General features: G+C 41.0%; 1 protein-coding gene across 1 annotated transcript in view; it reads left to right on the plus strand.

Moving 5' to 3' along the window:
• LPAR3 (lysophosphatidic acid receptor 3) overlaps positions 1 to 19,284 on the plus strand; it is a 73,894-nt gene that overhangs the window by 15,103 nt on the left and 39,507 nt on the right. Inside the window, exon 2 of the mRNA XM_059061675.2 lies at positions 9,666 to 10,422. Coding sequence (XP_058917658.1) covers positions 9,687 to 10,422 — 736 coding nt within the window. The 5' untranslated portion in view covers positions 9,666 to 9,686. The remainder of the gene's footprint in view (positions 1 to 9,665; positions 10,423 to 19,284) is intronic.

The raw sequence follows: 19,284 nt of genomic DNA on the forward strand, positions 1-19,284 counted from the left end.
ACAAAATGTGTCTGTCATCTTTCCATCCTAATGAATTAGAGGAGATTAAAATCATATACAATTGGTAAAGTAAACACAATTAAAGATTTACATTACATTTGGATAAGCTGAGTCAGGGAGTTTGCTGATCATATAAAATCCCTGTCTCACCTCGTTTATTTGGTTTAGTTCTGTATGTTTTCAAGTTTGCCTTCCTGTTTAACCAAGAGGTTTAAGAGGTCTTCAGTCATCAGTGACATCTGAGGAACAATATATGTGATTATAGTTGTTTATTAAACAAGTCCTAGGGTAGTAGCTGTTTGTATATACTGTGGCCTCTTGTAAATCCACCCACTCGATGGAGAGAGGGAAAGCAGTGGTTGAAACAGCTGACATGCAACAGGCGGTCCTTCCTACCTACAGGACTCAGAAACGTGCACGGGCACAATAACCTGTTTATCCTGCTGAGCTCTGGCTGCAGTTGCTCCTGTGTGTCACTGAGCTGAAGATGACTTGAGGCATGGAAATTTCTCATTTCCCAAGCACACTGGGTGTGTGCCTGCTTCTCCTCTGTGGCTGCTGTCCTGGGAACTTTACTACCAGTAGAAGCACTCGGTGTGCCGTGGGACCTTGTTGCTCTGTGGAGAGCAGGGGTTCACAATCAGAACAATTTTATGTGCGTGAGTTTACCATTCGTTCTTAAGAAACAGAGTAATGAAACGTTAACAAAGTTGAGTTCAGCTTTTTTAAGAGAAATGGTCTAGTGTATTAAGATAGGGTAGCAGATTTGTAAAAGCCCTACACTTAACAGGTACCCCTAAAGTAGTTGGTTTTTTTTTTTTGCGGTACACGGGCCTCTCACTGTCGTGGCCTCTCCCGTTGTGGAGCACAGGCTCCGGACGCGCAGGCTCAGCGGCCATGGCTCACGGGCCCAGCCGCTCCGCGGCATGTGGGATCTTCCCGGACAGGGGCACGAACCCATGCCCCCTGCATCGGCAGGTGGACTCTCAACCACTGCGCCACCAGGGAAGCCCGTACCCCTAAAGTAAACGCATTAGCTTTACCCAAGAATATCGAGGATCTCAATACTCTGTCATAGATAATATCTGTTTAAGTTGAATCTCCAATAGGTGGCTACTTCTTTGTGTTATTTTACCGCAGCAAAGAGTAAAATAACTGTTTATGAAACCTGCAGGCTTTATTTATTTTGAAATTACTGTGGTATCGTAGAATTGAAAACATCCTCTCCCCTCTCTCTTTTTAAAATCTATTTTTAATATTTATTTATTTATAAGACAATTTTATATTTACGGAAAAATTGAGCAGATAGAATAGAGAGTTCCCATGTTATACTCCCACTCCTACACACGGTTTCCCCTCCTATTATTAACATCTTACAGTAATATGGTACATTTGTTTCAGTTAATGAACTGCTATGGATTCATCATTATTAACTAAAGTCCCACTTTATTCAGATTTTCTTACTTTCTACATAATGTTCCTTTTCTGTTCCAGGATCTGAGATACACATTATATTCAGATGTTATGTCTCCTTAGGTTCCTCTTAGCTGTTACAGTTTCTCAGATTTTCTTTGTTTTTCATGACCTTGATGGTTTTTGAGAATGTCTCCCAACTGGGATTTGTCTGAGGTTTTTCTCAGATTAGGCTGGATTTATGGGTTTTGGGAAGGAAGATTACAGAGTAAAGTGCCATTCTTAACATATTTTATCAAGGTTACAGACTAGCAACATGACTTATTGTTGATGTTGACCTTGATCACCTGGCCGAAGTCATGTTTGTCAAATTTCTCCACTGAAAATGAGCCTCCCCCTTTCATACTCTCCTCTTTGGGAGGAAGTCACCATGCACAGTCCATACTTACGAAGTAGGAGATATGTTCCCCTCCTTTAGAGTGGAATATCTGCATAATTTATTTGGAATTCTTCAGCATGGGAGATATGTCTTTTCTTTTTATTTATTTTTTTTCAGTCATTTACTTCCAACAATATGGACTAATAGATTTTTAAAAAATACATTGGGTTATATAGTCCAATCCTACTTTATTTATTTTGTTGCTCAAATTGTTCTACCTTGGCCATTGGGTCTCCCTTTCTTGGGAAGTTATGTTCAAAGAGAAGTCATAATTTCTGATGCCCATACAGACAGTGGGTGGGGGGTTCTCTAAGGTGGGACTGCCCTTCAGACCACCCTGTCCCACTCCGTCTTGTCTGCTCTGGTAAAGCCTCTGTTCAAGGGTGGCAGACACCACTCCTCACACCTCTCAGCCAGCAGGGCTTGGAGCCAAGTCTACAGAAGAAAATGAAAGAGTTCTGAGACCCAAATTAGAGAGTATGCAGCGGTAGAAGAAAGTAATAATGCCCAGTTTGGGTAGGGAGCACGTGTGCCCAAGGATACTTAATTTAATTCTACATTTAACTAGTATTTACTGAGTGCCTACTGTGTGCTGGGCATTGTTCCACGTGCTGTGGATGTGCTAAAACAGCACAAAGTCCCTGACTTCCTAATCACACAGGGGGACAGACCATAACCCCAAGCAGATGGTGTCAGGTAGTGAGAAATGCTGTAAAGAAAAATAAAGCAGAGGAAAGGGCAATAGTGCCGTGAGGGCAGGGGTTTGGGAGAGGTGCTTTTTTTACAAAGGGGCAGGGAAGAGAATCTCTCGTGAGGTGACATTTGGGCTGGAATGAGGTGGCAAAGTGAGCCCTGAAGGTATCTGGGGGAAGAGGCTTCTGTCAGGAGCAGCAGTTTAAGGGCCTTGAAACTAATGGCTAGAATGAACCTCAAGGATCATATGTGGATTTAAATCTCCCATGCTATCCTAATTTTGCCATTAACATGAATTGTTAAAAGAATTCAGTGAGCAAACATGATTGCTTAGAAGGAGTGGTCTCTTTTCCGTTCATTAGCATACCAACTAACCTAATCTCCAACTCCCATCTGTCTGGAGTTTCCAGAGAGGGGAGGATAGTTCTACATTTGTAGACCACAGGAAAAGAAAATGTGCACAGCACCAAATGATCTTGTTTCCATACACCCTGTTTCGTCCTAAGGGGAAAAAGAAAGTGTTATTGAAAGTCAGCTAAAAGGCCAGCAGTAACTTGTCTCGTAAGATGTATCTCGAAATAAGCTGTTTGAGTGGTTTTCACATGTCTTAATTTTCATAATTGTTTCCACATTATGGGCTGGCTGGACAGTTTTTCAGAGAATCAAGTTTGGGAGAGTCTAAATGAAAGCTTTGCTCCTGAAGTTTTCATTTAGATTCCACATATAGACTTTCTAAACCATCATTTTATGAAGTCTTAAATTACTGAAGTTTGAAGTTGTGGTAATACCTCCAAAGTTTAACATCTTTTGTTTCTGGGTCAGAACTATTCAAACCCTCTAAACCTTAAGTATAAAAAAAAAAGAAAAAGAAAAAAAAAACCAGCTTGGGATTTGGCAGAATTAAAGTTTAGCAATGTTAGTCTTGAAATTGTATTGTGTGCCCCGCTTACTGTAAAATTTGAAAACATATTTTCAGAAAAAAATGCCCTTTCTGTACTTCTCAGGGCTTTTAAAACAAAATAAAAAGCCCGAAGTGTATTTAGAATGCCCAACTTTTTTAATAGTGCAAGACAGTCTTTGAACGTGATTTGATGGGATCAGTCTATTTTGGTAATCCCATGGTTGTTGTTAAGTATGACTATAGTTCTTGTTCTGTCTGGTGTTTCATGTCTATGGAGAGAAAATGTAGTGTTGTAGAGAAGCACACAAGCCTGGGAGCATAGCTGCCTGAAGAGAGGCCAGGATCTTCCACTTATTAGTTGTGCAACCTTAGGCGAGGTTGTTTCAGTTTCCTCACCTGCAAAATGGTACTACTACTACTATGCTAGTAGTATCTACATCACTGTGGGGAGGATTAAATGAGATGACCTACATAAAATGCTTAGGCCAACACCAGGCACAAAGTAATCACTCAAATATTAGCAATTAAAAATAGTAATAATGAAGTCAAGATGTTAGGTAACTAACCCAAGAACACATAGTTAATTAGTGAAGTTCTCTAATTGGCATATTTAGTGGGTGATGTGTAAGTCATCAAAGGCATTTAACTGAACCTCTTCATTTTAGTGGGGGAAGAGATAGTGTTGGGGGAAGAGATAGTGTTGGGTGCAGATTCATTTTTTTCCTTCCACACATGCTGATGCTATAGACATGGGCATAAAAGGCAAGGTCCCTGCTCTCCTGGATCGAAATGGTCTAGCAGTGGGGGGTGAATAATAAAGGCAAACACACACAAAAACAATACGTCCCAACTGGTAGAGAAAACAAGGCTCTCTGATAGCGAGACCTGGGGGTTACTTTTGATTGGTCAGAGAGGGGTATCTCTGTGGAGGGGATGTTTAGGCTTAGATAATAGACTCATACTTTAAGGTTTGAGAGAGGTCGAGAAACTATGTTGATAATTTGTTACAAGCTCACTAAAGTTTTTGGTAATTTCCAGCTAAGAGAATATGGTGATATGTAGTTAATATGTACTGGGAACTGTCAACAAGCTTGATAGCATATGGCAGAGAGAAAAAATCAAAAGTACTAACTCAGAAACGTCTAGTTATTCATATTTGGAGCTCTGGGGCAATTGTGTTAGGAAATGTTTTATAAGAGAGTTGGGGAAAGTGACGTCTTGATTTGGTCAGTTGTCAGCATATAAGGTTTCGTGGTTACATGAAGTTTTAAGTAGAAAACCATTTTATTTTTATTAACACTGGAAAATACTAAAGTGCACTGTGCTGGTAAGAGTAGTAATAACGAACATAAGTGAATCCTTGAGGCTTTTCCTTTGAGCATTAATTTTGATTTTTCATGGTCGTAGTTGTCAAAGAAAGGTAGATTAAGTAGAATGTGTGCTCCTAAAACAGTATTTGTAGACTATCATTTAAAAGTCTATTTATTTATTTATTACAGAAAATGTGGAACATAGAAAAAACTGGAAAGAATTTTTTTAAATGACCTGCAATTCTACCATTCTTAATTAACTATTTACACTTTGAGTTTTTTTCCTTATTTTCTTTCTATATCTTTTAAAAATAGTTAAGACATACAAACACAAGCACATTTGTGTGTGTTCATATGTATGTTATATATGTATGTATACATAAATATCTGTATATGTATACATACATATATATTTATAATTAAAATAATGGCATATGCTTTTCCTCATATTACTACAATTTCATAGTAAACATGGTTTTCAATGGCTGTATAATATTCCATCCTGTGGAATCTTTTTCATCAATTCCCTATATGAACTTTTAATATTCTCATTGTCTATTTCTCCCAAAAGTAGAATTCGAGGCTCGGAGGTAGGGAACTGTGTGGTGGGAGTTCTGGTTAATCATGGTTTTCCTGTGGTTTTCAACTGTGTAAGACAAAACTGCTTCTCATTCTCAGGACAAATTTTGCTAAAATATGTCGAAGAACATGCCATTTTGGTTTTGATGGGGGAAAGTTGAACTTGAAAATTTTTGAAGTAAGAATCATTGAGGTTTTAGGGCATCATCTAATTACAAATTCAACCAAATTTATGAACCAAAATAAATGTTAAGACCCCTTTAAAAGGAAATTAAGATCCATAAACAAGACGAAAAGATAACCCTCAGGATGGGAGAAAATATTTGCAAATGAAGCAACTGACAAAGGATTAATCTCCAAAATTTACAAGTAGCTCATGCAGCTCAATAGCAAAAAAACAAACAACCCAATCCAAAAATGGGCAGAAGACTTAAATCGACATTCCTCCAAAGAAGATATACAGATTGCCAACAAACACATGAAAGAATGCTCAACATAATTAATCATTAGAGAAATGCAAATCAAAACTACAATGAGATATCACCTCACACCAGTCAGAATGGCCATCATCAAAATATCTACAAACAATAAATGCTGGAGAGGGTGTGGAGAAAAGGGAACCCTCTTGCACTGTTGGTGGGAATGTAAATTGATACAGCCACTATGGAGAACAGTATGGATGTCCCTTAAAAAACTAAAAATAGAACTACCATATGACCCAGCAATCCCACTACTGGGCATATACCCTAAGAAAACCGTAATTCAAAAAGAGTCATGTACCAAAATGTTCATTACAGCTCTATTTACAATAGCCAGGACATGGAAGCAAACTAAGTGTCCATCAACAGATGAATGGATAAAGAAATGTGGCACATATATACAATGGAATATTACTCAGCCATGAAAATGAACGAATTGAGTTATCTGTAGTGAGTTGGATGGACCTAGAGTCTGTCATACAGAGTGAAGTAATCAGAAAGAGAAAAACAAATACCGTATGCTAACACATATATATATGGAATCTAAGAAAAAAAAAAGGTCATGAAGAACCTAGGGGCAGGATGGGAATACAGATGCAGACCTACTAGAGAATGGACTTGAGGACACGGGGAGGCAGAAGGGTAAGCTGGGACAAAGTGAGAGAGTGGCATGGGCATATATACACTACCAAATGTAACATAGATAGCTAGTGGGAAGCAGCCGCATAGCACAGGGAGATCAGCTGGGTGCTTTGTGACCACCTAGAGGGGTGGGATAGGGAGGGTGGGAGGGAGGGGGACACAAGAGGGAAGAGATATGGAGATATATGTGTATGTATAGCTGATTCCCTTTGTTATAAAGCAGAAACTAACACATCATTGTAAAGCAATTATACTCCAATAAAGATGTTTTTTAAAAAAAGGAAATTAGGAAAATTTAAAGTTTTTTGGTAGTATGTTAATTCCTACATCTTTCTGACAATTTAATCTTGATTAAACTGATGAGTTAATCAAGAATAATATAATTTTAAAATTAGAAATGTGCTTCTCTTAGCTATCTAAAGCATATAGCAAAATAAAAAGGATTTTTCATTCGTGATAGGACACATAATAATTGCACACATAGGGACTTCCCTGGTGGTGCAGTGGTTAAGAATCCAGCTACCAATGCACGGGACATGGGTTCGAGCCCTGGTCCGGGAAGATCCTACATGCCGTGGAGCAACTAAGCCCGTGTGCCACAGCTACTGGGCCTGTGCTCTAGAGCCGATGAGCCACAACGACTGAGCCTACGTGCTGCAACTACTGAAACCTGCAAACCTAGAGCCCATGCTCCGCATCAATAGAAGCCACTGCAGTGAGAAGACTGCATACCGCAACGAAGAGTAGCCCCTGCTCGCTGCAACCAGAGAAAGCCCGCGCGCAGCAACAAAGACCCACCGCAGCCAAAAATAAATAAGTAAATTTATTTATAAAAAAAAATTGCACACATAAGAAGACACATAATTATTAAAATTTCTTATGTGGTTTTTGGATTTTTTTGTCTTGAATTTCTATGTACTTTCAATACTGTTGAAAGCTACATTTTCCTCTTGGATATTAAAATTGAATTTCACTAGATTAGTATCTGCTATTCAACTCTCATATGTGCTGGTGGGATTAGAAATATGATCTGTCTCAAGGGCAGTTCAACAACATGTATCAGAAACCTTTAAATAAATTTATATTCTTTACTTCATCAACTTGAAATCCATGGATTAATCATAAGGAAATAATTGGCCAAGTGTGTAAAGATTAATGCATAAGAATGTAGCCTTGCTTGTAAAAGTGAAATATTGGAAACAAACTAAATATGCAACAGTTAGGGATTAGTTAAGTGTGGTATAGTCATACTGGAATATTATGAAGCTATTAAAATTATCATGTAGATCTATAGTTTTAATTTGTGAAAATTATCATGATGTAGTGTAGATATATTGCCCTGCGGTATCTGTGTTTTGTCCTTATTAAAATTGAATCCCCCTTCCTTGTAATTGAAAGGCACTAGAACCATTTGTCTCTGGAGACCACTCCCATTTTGTTTATTTTAAGCATATAAAATGATAATTTACCTTTCATTATTTACAATAGGGATGCATATATCTAATTCATTAAAAATATCATTATACCATTAAAATATAAATATATAAAAAGGGGCTTCCCTGGTGGCGCAGTGGTTGGGAGTCCGCCTGCCGATGTAGGGGACACGGGTTCGTGCCCCAGTCCGGGAAGATCCCCCGTGCCGCGGAGCGGCTGGGCCCGTGAGCCATGGCCACGGAGCCTGTGCATCCGGAGCCTGTGCTCCGCAATGGGAGAGGCCACAGCAGTGAGAGGCCCGCATACTAAAAAAAAAAAAAAAAAAATATATATATATATATATATAAAAAGAAGACTGTCTATGATACATTTCTATTTTGTACTACTTTAAGCTGATATTTGATCCACTTATCCTGATTCTGGATGTGCTATTGGACTGTAGAATTGATAAGAGCCTTAAGAGCTGAGGATTTCTAGTAAGCTTTTACTGTTAGAGCCACTTCATTCCCACCAGTGGACTGCTCAGTGCCTGGGCCTTCTGGATCTCCAGCTTTCCAGCAAAAAGTTTTAGCCTTGTTTCTTGAGAGAGAGCCCGTGGTCATTCTCCCCAGAAGCTAGATTTTCTGGCCTTCAACCCCAGTCTCCATTGATTGGACACTTCATGCCTATAGCCAGACTACTGTGAGGCAGAACACCTGGTCTTCCTAATAAGCATAGATGGATGGACATTGTTTGAGTCCTTGCCCAGCCCCTCTTTGGCCAGAATCCCTCACTTTTGGGCTGCATGTCCTGAGATTAGTGTCTTGCCTGTCTGTTTGATACCCCATTTGGGGGTCTACTTTCAGACATGTGTCTGGAGGACTTGCCCCTCCTTGGCAGGAGTGTTCTCACACCCTTGGACTCCAGATCCTAGTCTTACCCAGGGAGGCCTGGTCTTCTAGTACCATCAGTGTTGAAGAGAGCCCAGGGAAGGAAACTGACTTGAAGTGATTGAGGTGGAAAATCCAATATGCAAACTCACATTGGTACAATTTGGATTAGGAGAATAAGAAAGAAGTGAACATAAAGGTAAGGAAGGAGGATTGAGGCCAAAGTCACCAGCTCTGCACCACATGCTTAACAAGTGTTGTCATTGTAGTTTGAAACTAAACGATGGCAAAAGGAGGATCAGGATTGGAATCAGAAGTGGTAGAAAATTAATCTCTTGGGGAAGCCATTTGGTCATGTGAAGAGTAACTCAACACCTGTTATCTGGGCAAGAATGTGCCTGGCATTACCAACCTGCCCTTGATTAATAAACAGAACCTATAAATAAGAAATGAGCTGGAAACCACCAGGAGAAGCCTTAACGTGCTGTGCTATAATTGTTACAAATGCAGGGGGGATTATTGCAAGGCTCAGAATATTTGACCTATTCCTGCTTCCATGACCATTCATTCATTCAGCCAACCAGCCAGCCAACCATTCAGCAAATACCTGTCTTGAGGCAGCCAGGGCAGATGGGTCCTGGGGTTATCATGGGGAACAATATAGACACAGACCCTCCCTCACTGCGCTTGCACCTAACCTGGGAAACAGATGACGATGACTGATATGAGATAAATGCTGTGATAGGTGGTCGGGGGCCAGGGTCCTGGAGCAAAGGACATTTACACTGAGAGTTGAAGGATTAACAGGAGTTGACTAGAACAAGGGGCTTAGCAATGGCAATTGGTGGTTTAGTGATTGATTTTTCCAAAGAGTGATATTTTTTTCTTCTTTAAATTTCTTTCTAGGATGTTCAGTTCTTCTCCACAATGAATGAATGTTACTATGATAAGCAGATGGACTTTTTTTATAATAGGAGCAACACTGACACTGCCAATGAGTGGACAGGAATGAAGCTTATAATTGTTTTGTGTGTTGGGACATTTTTCTGCCTGTTTATCTTTTTTTCTAATTCTCTGGTCATCGCAGCAGTAATCAAAAACAGAAAGTTTCATTTCCCCTTCTACTACCTGTTGGCTAACCTAGCTGCTGCAGATTTCTTTGCTGGAATTGCCTATGTATACCTGATGTTTAACACTGGCCCAGTTTCAAAAACTCTGACTGTCAACCACTGGTTTCTCCGCCAGGGGCTTCTGGACACTAGCTTAACAGCCTCCCTGACCAATTTGTTGGTTATTGCCGTGGAGAGGCACATGTCAATCATGAGGATGCGAGTCCACAGCAACCTGACCAAAAAGAGAGTGACTCTGCTCATCTTGTTCGTCTGGGCCATTGCCATCTTTATGGGGGCCGTCCCCACACTGGGCTGGAATTGCCTCTGTGACATCTCTGCCTGCTCTTCCCTGGCCCCCATTTATAGCAGGAGTTACCTCATTTTCTGGACTGTGTCCAACCTCATGGCCCTCTTCATTATGGTCGTGGTGTACCTGCGGATCTACATGTACGTAAAGAGGAAAACCAACGTCTTATCTCCACACACAAGTGGGTCCATCGGCCACCGGAGGACACTCATGAAGCTAATGAAGACGGTGATGACTGTCCTAGGTAAGAGGAACCAAGTCAGCCATTATCCCCCTTCATTCAGCAAATATTTGTTGAGCACCTGCAGTATACAAGGCACTTACTAGGTAGTTGGAATGCAGCAGTGAACATGAACAGACCTAAACCCTCACCTGTCTGGAGCTTATACTCTAATAGGGGAAGACAATATAAATATTCTAATGGGGACAAACAAAATAATTTTATAGTACATTTTATTATAAAATTTGTAAAATAAGATGTTGAGTGGTCTAATGGGGAAACATAAAGCAGGGAAGAGAGATAAGGAGTGCGCTAAGCAGGTATAGTTTGCAATTTAAAAATGTGTTATGAGGGACAACTTCACCTAGAAGGTGACGTTTTAGCCAAGATGGGAAAGTGGTGAGGGAGTGAACCATGTGGGTGTGGGGGGAAGGGTGTTCCAGGCAGGAGATGCAGTGAGCATAGGAGGCTGAACAGCAAGGGGGCCAGTGTGGCTAGAGTGGAGTGGAGGGAGGGTGAGAGGTGATGAGGTCAAAGAGTTGAGGTGGTATAGGTGGAGTGACTCAGATTCAGTCAGGCTGCACAGTTATCACAAAGCCTTTGCTTTTCTGCGGGAGAGGAGGAGAAGCCATTGGAAGGTTTTGAACGAGGGAGTGACGTGATCTGACTTGAATTTTTTTTTTAACATCTTTATTGGAGTATAATTGCTTTACAATAGTGTGTTAGTTCCTGCTGTATAACAAAGTAAATCAGCTATACATATACATATATCCCCATATGTCTACCCTCTTGCATCTCCCTCCCTCCCTCCCTCCATATCCCACCCCTCTAGGTGGTCACAAAGCACCTAGCTGATCTCCCTATGCTATGCAGCTGCTTCCCATGACTTGAATTTTAATGGCATCTCTCTGGATGCTTTTTTGAGGAAGTACTGTAGTGGGGCAAGGGTTAAAACAGAGAACTGCTTAAGAGGGTATTTCAGTCTTCAAGAGAGATGGTAATGCCTAGGACCAGAGGGCAGGCTAGAGGTGATGCAACAAGGTTGCATTCTGAATTTTTTTAGATGGTAGAGTCAATAGGATTTGCTGAGCAGTAAGGTATGAAGAAAGGCGGGAGGAGGAGCAGGGGGTGGAGCACGTCATTTGTGGAGATGCGGAAGACAGAAAAGGAGATTTGGGGGGAAGGGAGTCTGGCTTTGGACTAGCTAAGTTTAGGATTTTATTAGACAGTGAATTGAATTTATCCTATTGAATTGATCCTATTGAATCAAGAGTTGAGGATTTAGGTCTGGGCTGGAGATCTATATTTGAGAGTCGTTTGGGGAAAAAAAATGGTATTTTAAACCACAAGATTGGATGAGCCCACCAAGGGTGGGCTCAAATCTTCTCTCTTCCATCCACACTCAATTTGAGTGTGGATGGAAGAGAGAAGAGGACTGAGGAACAAGCCCTGGGGTGCTCCACCGTAGGGAGGGTGAAAACCCAGGAGAATATGGTGCCCTGGAAACTGTGAGAAGGAAAGGGTGTATCAGCAATGTTAATACTTCTGAGAGATGGAGTCAGATGCAGTCTTAGCAGAGTGGTAGTTGTTTGGTGACCTTGAGTAGATCAAAACTAGCATAGCCAAGAGCCTGACGAGAAGGAAATGAAGAAACGGAGGGAGGAGAGTCTTTAAGACAGAGTTTAAACAGCTCTGAGGAGTTTTGCTCTCCACTGTGAGCCCTGGACCAAGAAGACACTTTTGGGGCAAAGAATTTTCCCTTCATTTTGTTTTCTCTATGGCAGGTAGCCAAATGTGCCCCAATTCCAGTCCCCGGTTACAGGTAGAATTTGTGATATGTGGGCAAACAAGAACTTTTGTGGCTTCACAGGCCTTGTGTTCTATGTTAGAGAGGTCATTTTCTCACCATGTGTGGTGGCTGCAGCCATGGGGACCATTATTGAGAGAGAGCCAGGAGTATATTCCTTTGAATTCCCAATGTGAAGGAACTATAAAATGAACTCTTGGGAAACAATTCATAATGGAGGATGCAGGGTATATATGGTGTGGTATGGGAGCCATCGTGATGTCTGTAGGTCCTGAAACTGCTGATAAAATTTGGAGGTCAGCAGAAACACAGTGTGATTGTTAAAATAATTTCAAACTGAGGATTTATTTTAGTTAACAAATATTTATGTAGGGTTTAATATGTGTCAAGCATTGTCCTAAGTGTTTTACAGATATTAACTTATTTAATTCCCATGGCAACCCTGTGAGATAGGTGCTACTGTCATCCCCCTACCAGATGAAGGAACTGAGTGGAGAGTTTAAGCAGTACGCCCAAGATCACTTGTTATTAATGGTGGAACCAAGACTGACCAGTTGGCTTTTGGAGTCCACATGTTTATTACCACACTCTGTAGCTAGTTTTGCTTTATTTGGACATTTTACTGGCCTCCTCTTTGTCTTGTCTTCTGCTTTGACCACCTCATTCTCCTTTTAGTGTCTTGACAAGAACATAGACAACAGTAAGAAAATTAATCCATTTTTCCACTCTTGAGCTGGAGCTATTGATGTTTTTGGTATTTATTGGTAGTGTCAGCAACTCTGCTGCTTTCCCTGCTTAACTTGCAAGCATAATCATTTGCTTGGCTATGTATCTTGAGAAACTACCTGCCTAATTAAAGAGAAAACTTTTTTTCCAGCATGTTCTATATTATATACAGCATGAGATGGAAAAAAGCCTTCTGTCATCCTAGGTAGGACTTTATGTGAGATGGTCATCATGGTCACCAGCTTCAGTGTCATATGTGACTTTGTCTGGAATGTATGGAAGGGCTTAAAATAAAAGAGCTGTGTGGTTTGGGCAGGTGTGGTGTTGGATCAGGGCAAAACCAGAAGAAACAGTGAAATTGCCGAGTAGGTTAAGAAGAGTCAGGGCATCAAGATGGAACAACATTGGGGAATTAGTTAACATCAGGAAGACAGTTTGGTGTGGAGGACCTGGGGAAGTTCCTCAGTGGTGAGACAGAGGGATCTGGTGGAAGACAAGAAGTTTGGGGACAGGGGAAATGAAACCAAAGAGCTAGGTGGTATGAGGTTTTTAGGCTTCCACCTCCTGACTTCTTCAGATAACAGATTTGGGTTTTAGCCCCACCTCTGTGATTTTCTACAGGCATGATCTGAAGCACATTAGCTCACCTTTTCTTGGTTAAATTTCCTCATCTGAGGTTGAATAGGTTAACTTTAAATTCTTTCCAAGTTATGAAATTCAGTAATCCTACCATGACAGTAAGTAGCCAAAGCTAACACAGAGTTTGTGGATTGACTGTGTATCAAAGCACAGAGTCCCCTTCCATGAGAGCATCTTTCATGGTGTTCCTTAGGAAGGAAGCCCCTTAGTTGCTCTATCTGGTACATGTAAGAATTTGGTTGCCTAATACAGGTGTCTCTCATATGATATTATATGCACTAGAAAAATCAACAGGACTGGCAGGACCTACCATCACTGTAGTCATTGGTGCTGAGTATATGGAAATTAATAGCTTAATACTTATTTCAGTAATGATTACCTGATTTAAATATCTTTGTGACAAAATGCTAAACCTTTCTATTTACTCCTTGATATATATTTTGTAGGAAAGGTTAATTTAAGATTAAAGTTTCTTATATACGTAATAACTTCTTTTAAGTCTTAGAAAGTTAATCAATAAATATATATCAACTGTCTGTTAAATAGCATCTAAGAGGCAAAGGGCTGCATGTATTCAGTGAGCTTAATCTCATTTCAGAGAAGGAAGAATGGATAATTAGGGGCTGTAGAGTTTGGGGAAGGCTTCTTAGGGAGCTCGGGGTGTGATCTGGAAGGATGGGTAGGATTTGTATTGGCAGGAGGGAAAGAATTCTATGTAGGAGAAACAGTATAATCAGAAGTGTGATGGCAGAGACATGTAAAGCTTGTGCAGTAACACAAGGAAGGCCCCATGGAACTCAGATGCATGTTGAGGTACAAGGGGAAATAACTCAGCTATGAGCCAGAAAAGTTTAGTTGGCCATCCTCTTTGGAAGGAGGTAGACCAGATGACCTTTGTGTTTCTCTCTGGCTTTACAATTTTGGTTGAACACAAAAAGCATACAGAGCCGGATGGGGAGCAGACTTTCCTGGTTGAGGGAGGTGGTGGTAGTGATGATGGCAGTGTGGATTTTAAATCTGTGTGTGACTGGAAAGGCATCTAGGCATTGTGTTCCCATTTCAGCAGCCCTGAGGCAGAATGCTGCTCACTTGTGGTTTATAATGTGTGATGGGCCCTTTACATGAAAGAAGTTGCTTATTTTTTTATTGGCTGTGTTGGGTCTTCGTTGCTGTGCACGGGCTTTCTCAGGTTGCGGCAAGCTGGGGCCACTCTTCACTGCAGTGAGCAGGCCTCCCATTGCGGTGGCCTCTCTCGTTGCGGAGCACGGGCTCCAGGAGTGCGGGCCTCAGCAGTTACAGCACACGGGCTTAGCAGCTGTGGCTAACGAGCTCCAGAGATCAGGCTCAGCAGCTGTGGCTCACAGGCCCAGCTGCTCTGAGGCATGTGAGATCTTCCTGGACCAGGGCTCGAACCCATGTCCCCTGCATTGGCAGGCAGACTCCCAAACACTGCACCACCAGTGGCTTGTTGAATGTTCTCATCGAAAAGACAGTGGAGACGTATGATCCTACTTTCCACAGGGCACCAAGGCCCTGCCTAAGAGAGACTCCTGTATTTTGAACTCTTACTTGTCAGCCAGCCTAATCAGCCACAGCAACCCCAAACACACAAGATACCCTGTGTGGAAACCTCTTATTTATTGTCAAACAACATACTATGTGAACTGTGCACACATGGATGTTTTATTTTCCAGGAAATGGGCTGGGCTTTCTTTTATTCTGCAGTATCTTGAAATGCAAAAGAAAAGAAAGATTCAAAGGATTTGTGAACCATACTTTTGAAATCTTTCATAAACCTTCCTGTCTCTTAGGATGGTGTTTTTCAAATTGCAGGTTGTGACCTACTAGCAAGTAGTGAACTCAATTAGGAGATTGTAACTGACACTTTTAAAAAATGACATAAAGTAGAAAAGAAGAGAAAATATCAGAGTGCATTGCATATAGTAGGTATAAGTGTATTTCATAATGTTTGTGTGTGTGTGAGACTGGATGATGGTGTGTGTGTGTGAGACTGGATTATGGTGTGTGTGTGTGTGTGTGTGTGTGTGTGTGTGTGTGTGTGTGTGTATATATATATATATTTTTTTTTTACTCTGGGTTGTAGTGAAGAACATTTGAAAAGCCATGGTCTTAGGGTCCAGGTTTACTTTTTTGGCCAATAAGGATAGAGCTTTTCAAAAATATGAGCAACATTACAGTTAAGGGACTTTGAAAAGGTTTGTGGTCATTGAAACAAAGAGCTGGAATTTTTTATTTCTCCCTTCTACTTTTCCACTCAGATCAATGCTGAATCCACCTTGCCTTGTCTCAGGGGAGAGGGGAGGGAGACAAAGCGGTGGTAAGAGAAGAAACGGTACCAGGAGTTCTCATGCTAGGAAATGGGTGAAAATTTAGTGCCATATAAGCCTTGCTAGAGTACTACTAATAATCATACATGACATTTCTGTGACACTATGTCTTTTTCAGTGTTTTAATACATTATTCTCATTTGGTCTCATGGAAATTCTGTACGGTAAGTGGGGAAGATAGCATTATCCTATTTTCTTGCTACTCCCCTAAATGCACCCTCTACTCAGCTATAAGTAATTATTTACAGTTTTTCACCTTGCATTGCCAGGCCTTTGCTTTCAGCTGGAATACCTTTCCTCTTGTTCTTCCTGGGAAACTCGCATTCATCTTGTAAGATTCAACTCAAGGGTTTATCTTCTCTGAATCTTGCCTAGATAAATCTGATCCTACCTCCTTTGGGCCACTCTCTATCTTGTCCATACCTCAATCAGTGTACTTTATTTGTTTACATGCCTTTATCTTGAACTAGGGTGTACACTCTTTGAAGCTGAGGTCTGTACCTTATTAATCTACCTTTGCATATCTAACATGTAGCACGCTGTCTAACATACTTGTTGAGGTTATAACAGAAGGAATAAGTGAGGAAATCAAGGTTAAGAGGAGTGGCTTTTCAAAAGCTGGAAATAGAAGTAGAACGCAGGTTTCCTCATGTGCAGCCTGACCTTTGTCAGGCTCTGGCTGTGACATGCCTGTGAGGTAAACAGTGGCATGAGGGGAGTGAGTGGGTATCCCATTTCATAGGGTGGGAAACTGAGGTCTCTGTTGGGAAGAGGAAAACAAACCAACATTTTTTGATTGCTTACTATGAGGAGGTCTGCATCTTACACACTTTTAGGATTTTATTTCATTTAACCCTCATAACAGATCTGTTTAATAAATGAGGAAACTCAGATGGACTTAAGCATCTTCCCCATAGACCCATACTGGAAAAAAAAAATAGATAATATTCACTGTGTGCAATATATGGTTTCTGAGACATGTTTTATTGCATTTAATCTTCATGACAACCCTATGAGGGAGGTTCTGTTATTATTACCAGGAAACTGAGGCCCAGAGAGGTTCAGTGTCTTGCCCAAGATTAGTAGCAGAGCTGAGATTCAAATCCAAGCAGATTGGCTCCAGGAACCAATTTTTCAAGGTAAATTAGCAACCTCTTGAAAGTGATAGGGCTAGAACAACATCTACCCACGTAATGATGTTTATAACTTGTATCTCCCTTAATTTCTAGTTAAGTTTATTTCAGTGAAGGTACTTGATCTCTCGATGTTTACCTTGCTCTTGATTTGTTTTAAAGATTCTGCAGCTTGGTGGCAGTTATGACAACATCTCTCAGGAATGACAGCTCCACATTCTTCAAATTTTATGTTCATTAAAGTAGATGGCAAGAGTAGGGGCTTTGGAATAGGGAGGGAACCAGATTTAAATCCTGGCTTTGCAGCTTCCAAGTTGCATGACCCTGAGCAATTCACCTGACCTCCCTGTGACTTAGTTTCCCCATCTGTAAAATGGGGATAATATCAGTACCCCTGGCATGGCAAGTTTTTACGGATACAATGAGACAATGCACATAAAATACCTAGTGTAGTGCTTGACACGTAGAAAGTACTAAACAATTTACAGAGTAAGTACTAAGAAGAGTTAGGTAATCTGAAGAGCCTTGCCCTGTATTAAAGCAGAGTGCTCTTGTTTCCCCAGTAATGTCACAGGTACTGTGGAGAGGGGGACTAGGGACCTATGCAAACCTGCGCATAACAGCAGGTTTTGTATTGTGGACAAGTAGCCAGAAGGAAGCTAACTGGATGTGCTTTGCAAAGGCTATCCGACAGCAGACAAATGGCACCAGTTCAGTTCCTGGACACCCAGGCAAATCTGAAAACACGGACACCACAGATCTGAAAAGCTCTGTGCTTGCATTGCTAGTTCCTATAAACCATCTTCTACCACCACCACCACCACACCTCCGCCCCCAGTGCTGGTGAAATTCTGTTAATGATTCCTATCTCTGCCAAATGATCTTTGCATTAATAATTCATCTTGCTTTTGCAACATTTATGAATAAAACGTGGCAAGTGAGACCCTGACCATCAAGTGTTAGTTTAATAAGAATCCTGTAATATAGCGCCAACATCTTGTGTGTGGATCTATAAAACATTCCTCATGAGAAACTGTCCCCATCTTGCTAATGAATCCTACCAGGATTCCTAGTTAACCAAGTACTATTACCATCTTTACTAGGATTGGGAAATTTGCCCTTCGTCTGAAAAGAATTGGGAAAACACACACACGTGCACACACACACACACACATGCACGCACACATGCACACGCACAGAAATCAGGAGCGAAGAGAAACTAACTACGGCCCCCAGGAATTCTGAAATGTTTGTTTTTAGCTTCTGTGACCTTGTAGTGGCTTCTACATCACAGAAGCCTGCTTTCAATGTTTGCTGCCTTGCATGCCTTTGTAATCAAATATCTGTTAAAAAAAAAAAAAAAAAGTTAAAGCTTTGCTTTAAGAAACGCTGAGTGAAACGATCAGATTTTTGGCACTCAAGAGTTTGCTTGTTGCTGTGCAGTCATATCAGAATGACTAAGTCTTTTCAGAGTCAAGCCACCCAGGCACCACCACTCAGTACGTTTTGTCCAGGGGTGTTTGTACTTTTGTCTTGAAAACAGCTAATCAAAGGAGCACCTTTGTGGCAGACACTTTTCCTCTGGGCTTCATGTCATTGCAGCAGGGGCCTTCGGGAGAGGGACCTTTGCTTCCAGGCAAGCTGTAAATGAATGAGGGCAAAAATGTAATCGCTCCCCAGGTGCTGCCCCCAACAATACAGTGTGACAGACCCTCCATTCTGAGGGGGAACGTGGTGATTGAGAAAGCCTCAATGTCTGATGTTAGAGGGAAGATAGCTTCAAATTTTAAAAACATCCATCACCGTATTGCCTCTCCATCCCACCTTTTCAAATTGTCTGCACTTCTTGATACCTTTTCTTAACCCCACATTTTTAGGGGTCTGTTCCTCCCCTTCTGCCTCTGCTGTATGTAGCCCTTTGTTATCTCGAGTCTGGCTTTTGGTTCTTTTATTTTTAATTTTTTTCCTGCTTTACTGTTTCAGATGCCTTCCTTTGCAGTCAGTTCAAAAGTCATTTTACCAAATCTTTGTTGTCGTTTCCAGTGTAATCACTGCTCTGCCTTCTTCCTGCTTCTGTTTCCTCCATATACCCCTTCAGTTCTGTTAATCTAAATCCATTCAGCTTCTTTTATTTCCCTATCACGCTCCCTCCTTCAGAACTGTTTATTTCTGGTTTTTCATCTTTTTAGAAACCTGAAACCTTCCTCTTCAGCCGTAACAATTATCGAATATT

The sequence above is a fragment of the Kogia breviceps genome, chromosome 1 (genome assembly GCF_026419965.1).
Source record: "Kogia breviceps isolate mKogBre1 chromosome 1, mKogBre1 haplotype 1, whole genome shotgun sequence".
In the NCBI taxonomy this organism is placed as follows: domain Eukaryota; kingdom Metazoa; phylum Chordata; class Mammalia; order Artiodactyla; family Physeteridae; genus Kogia; species Kogia breviceps.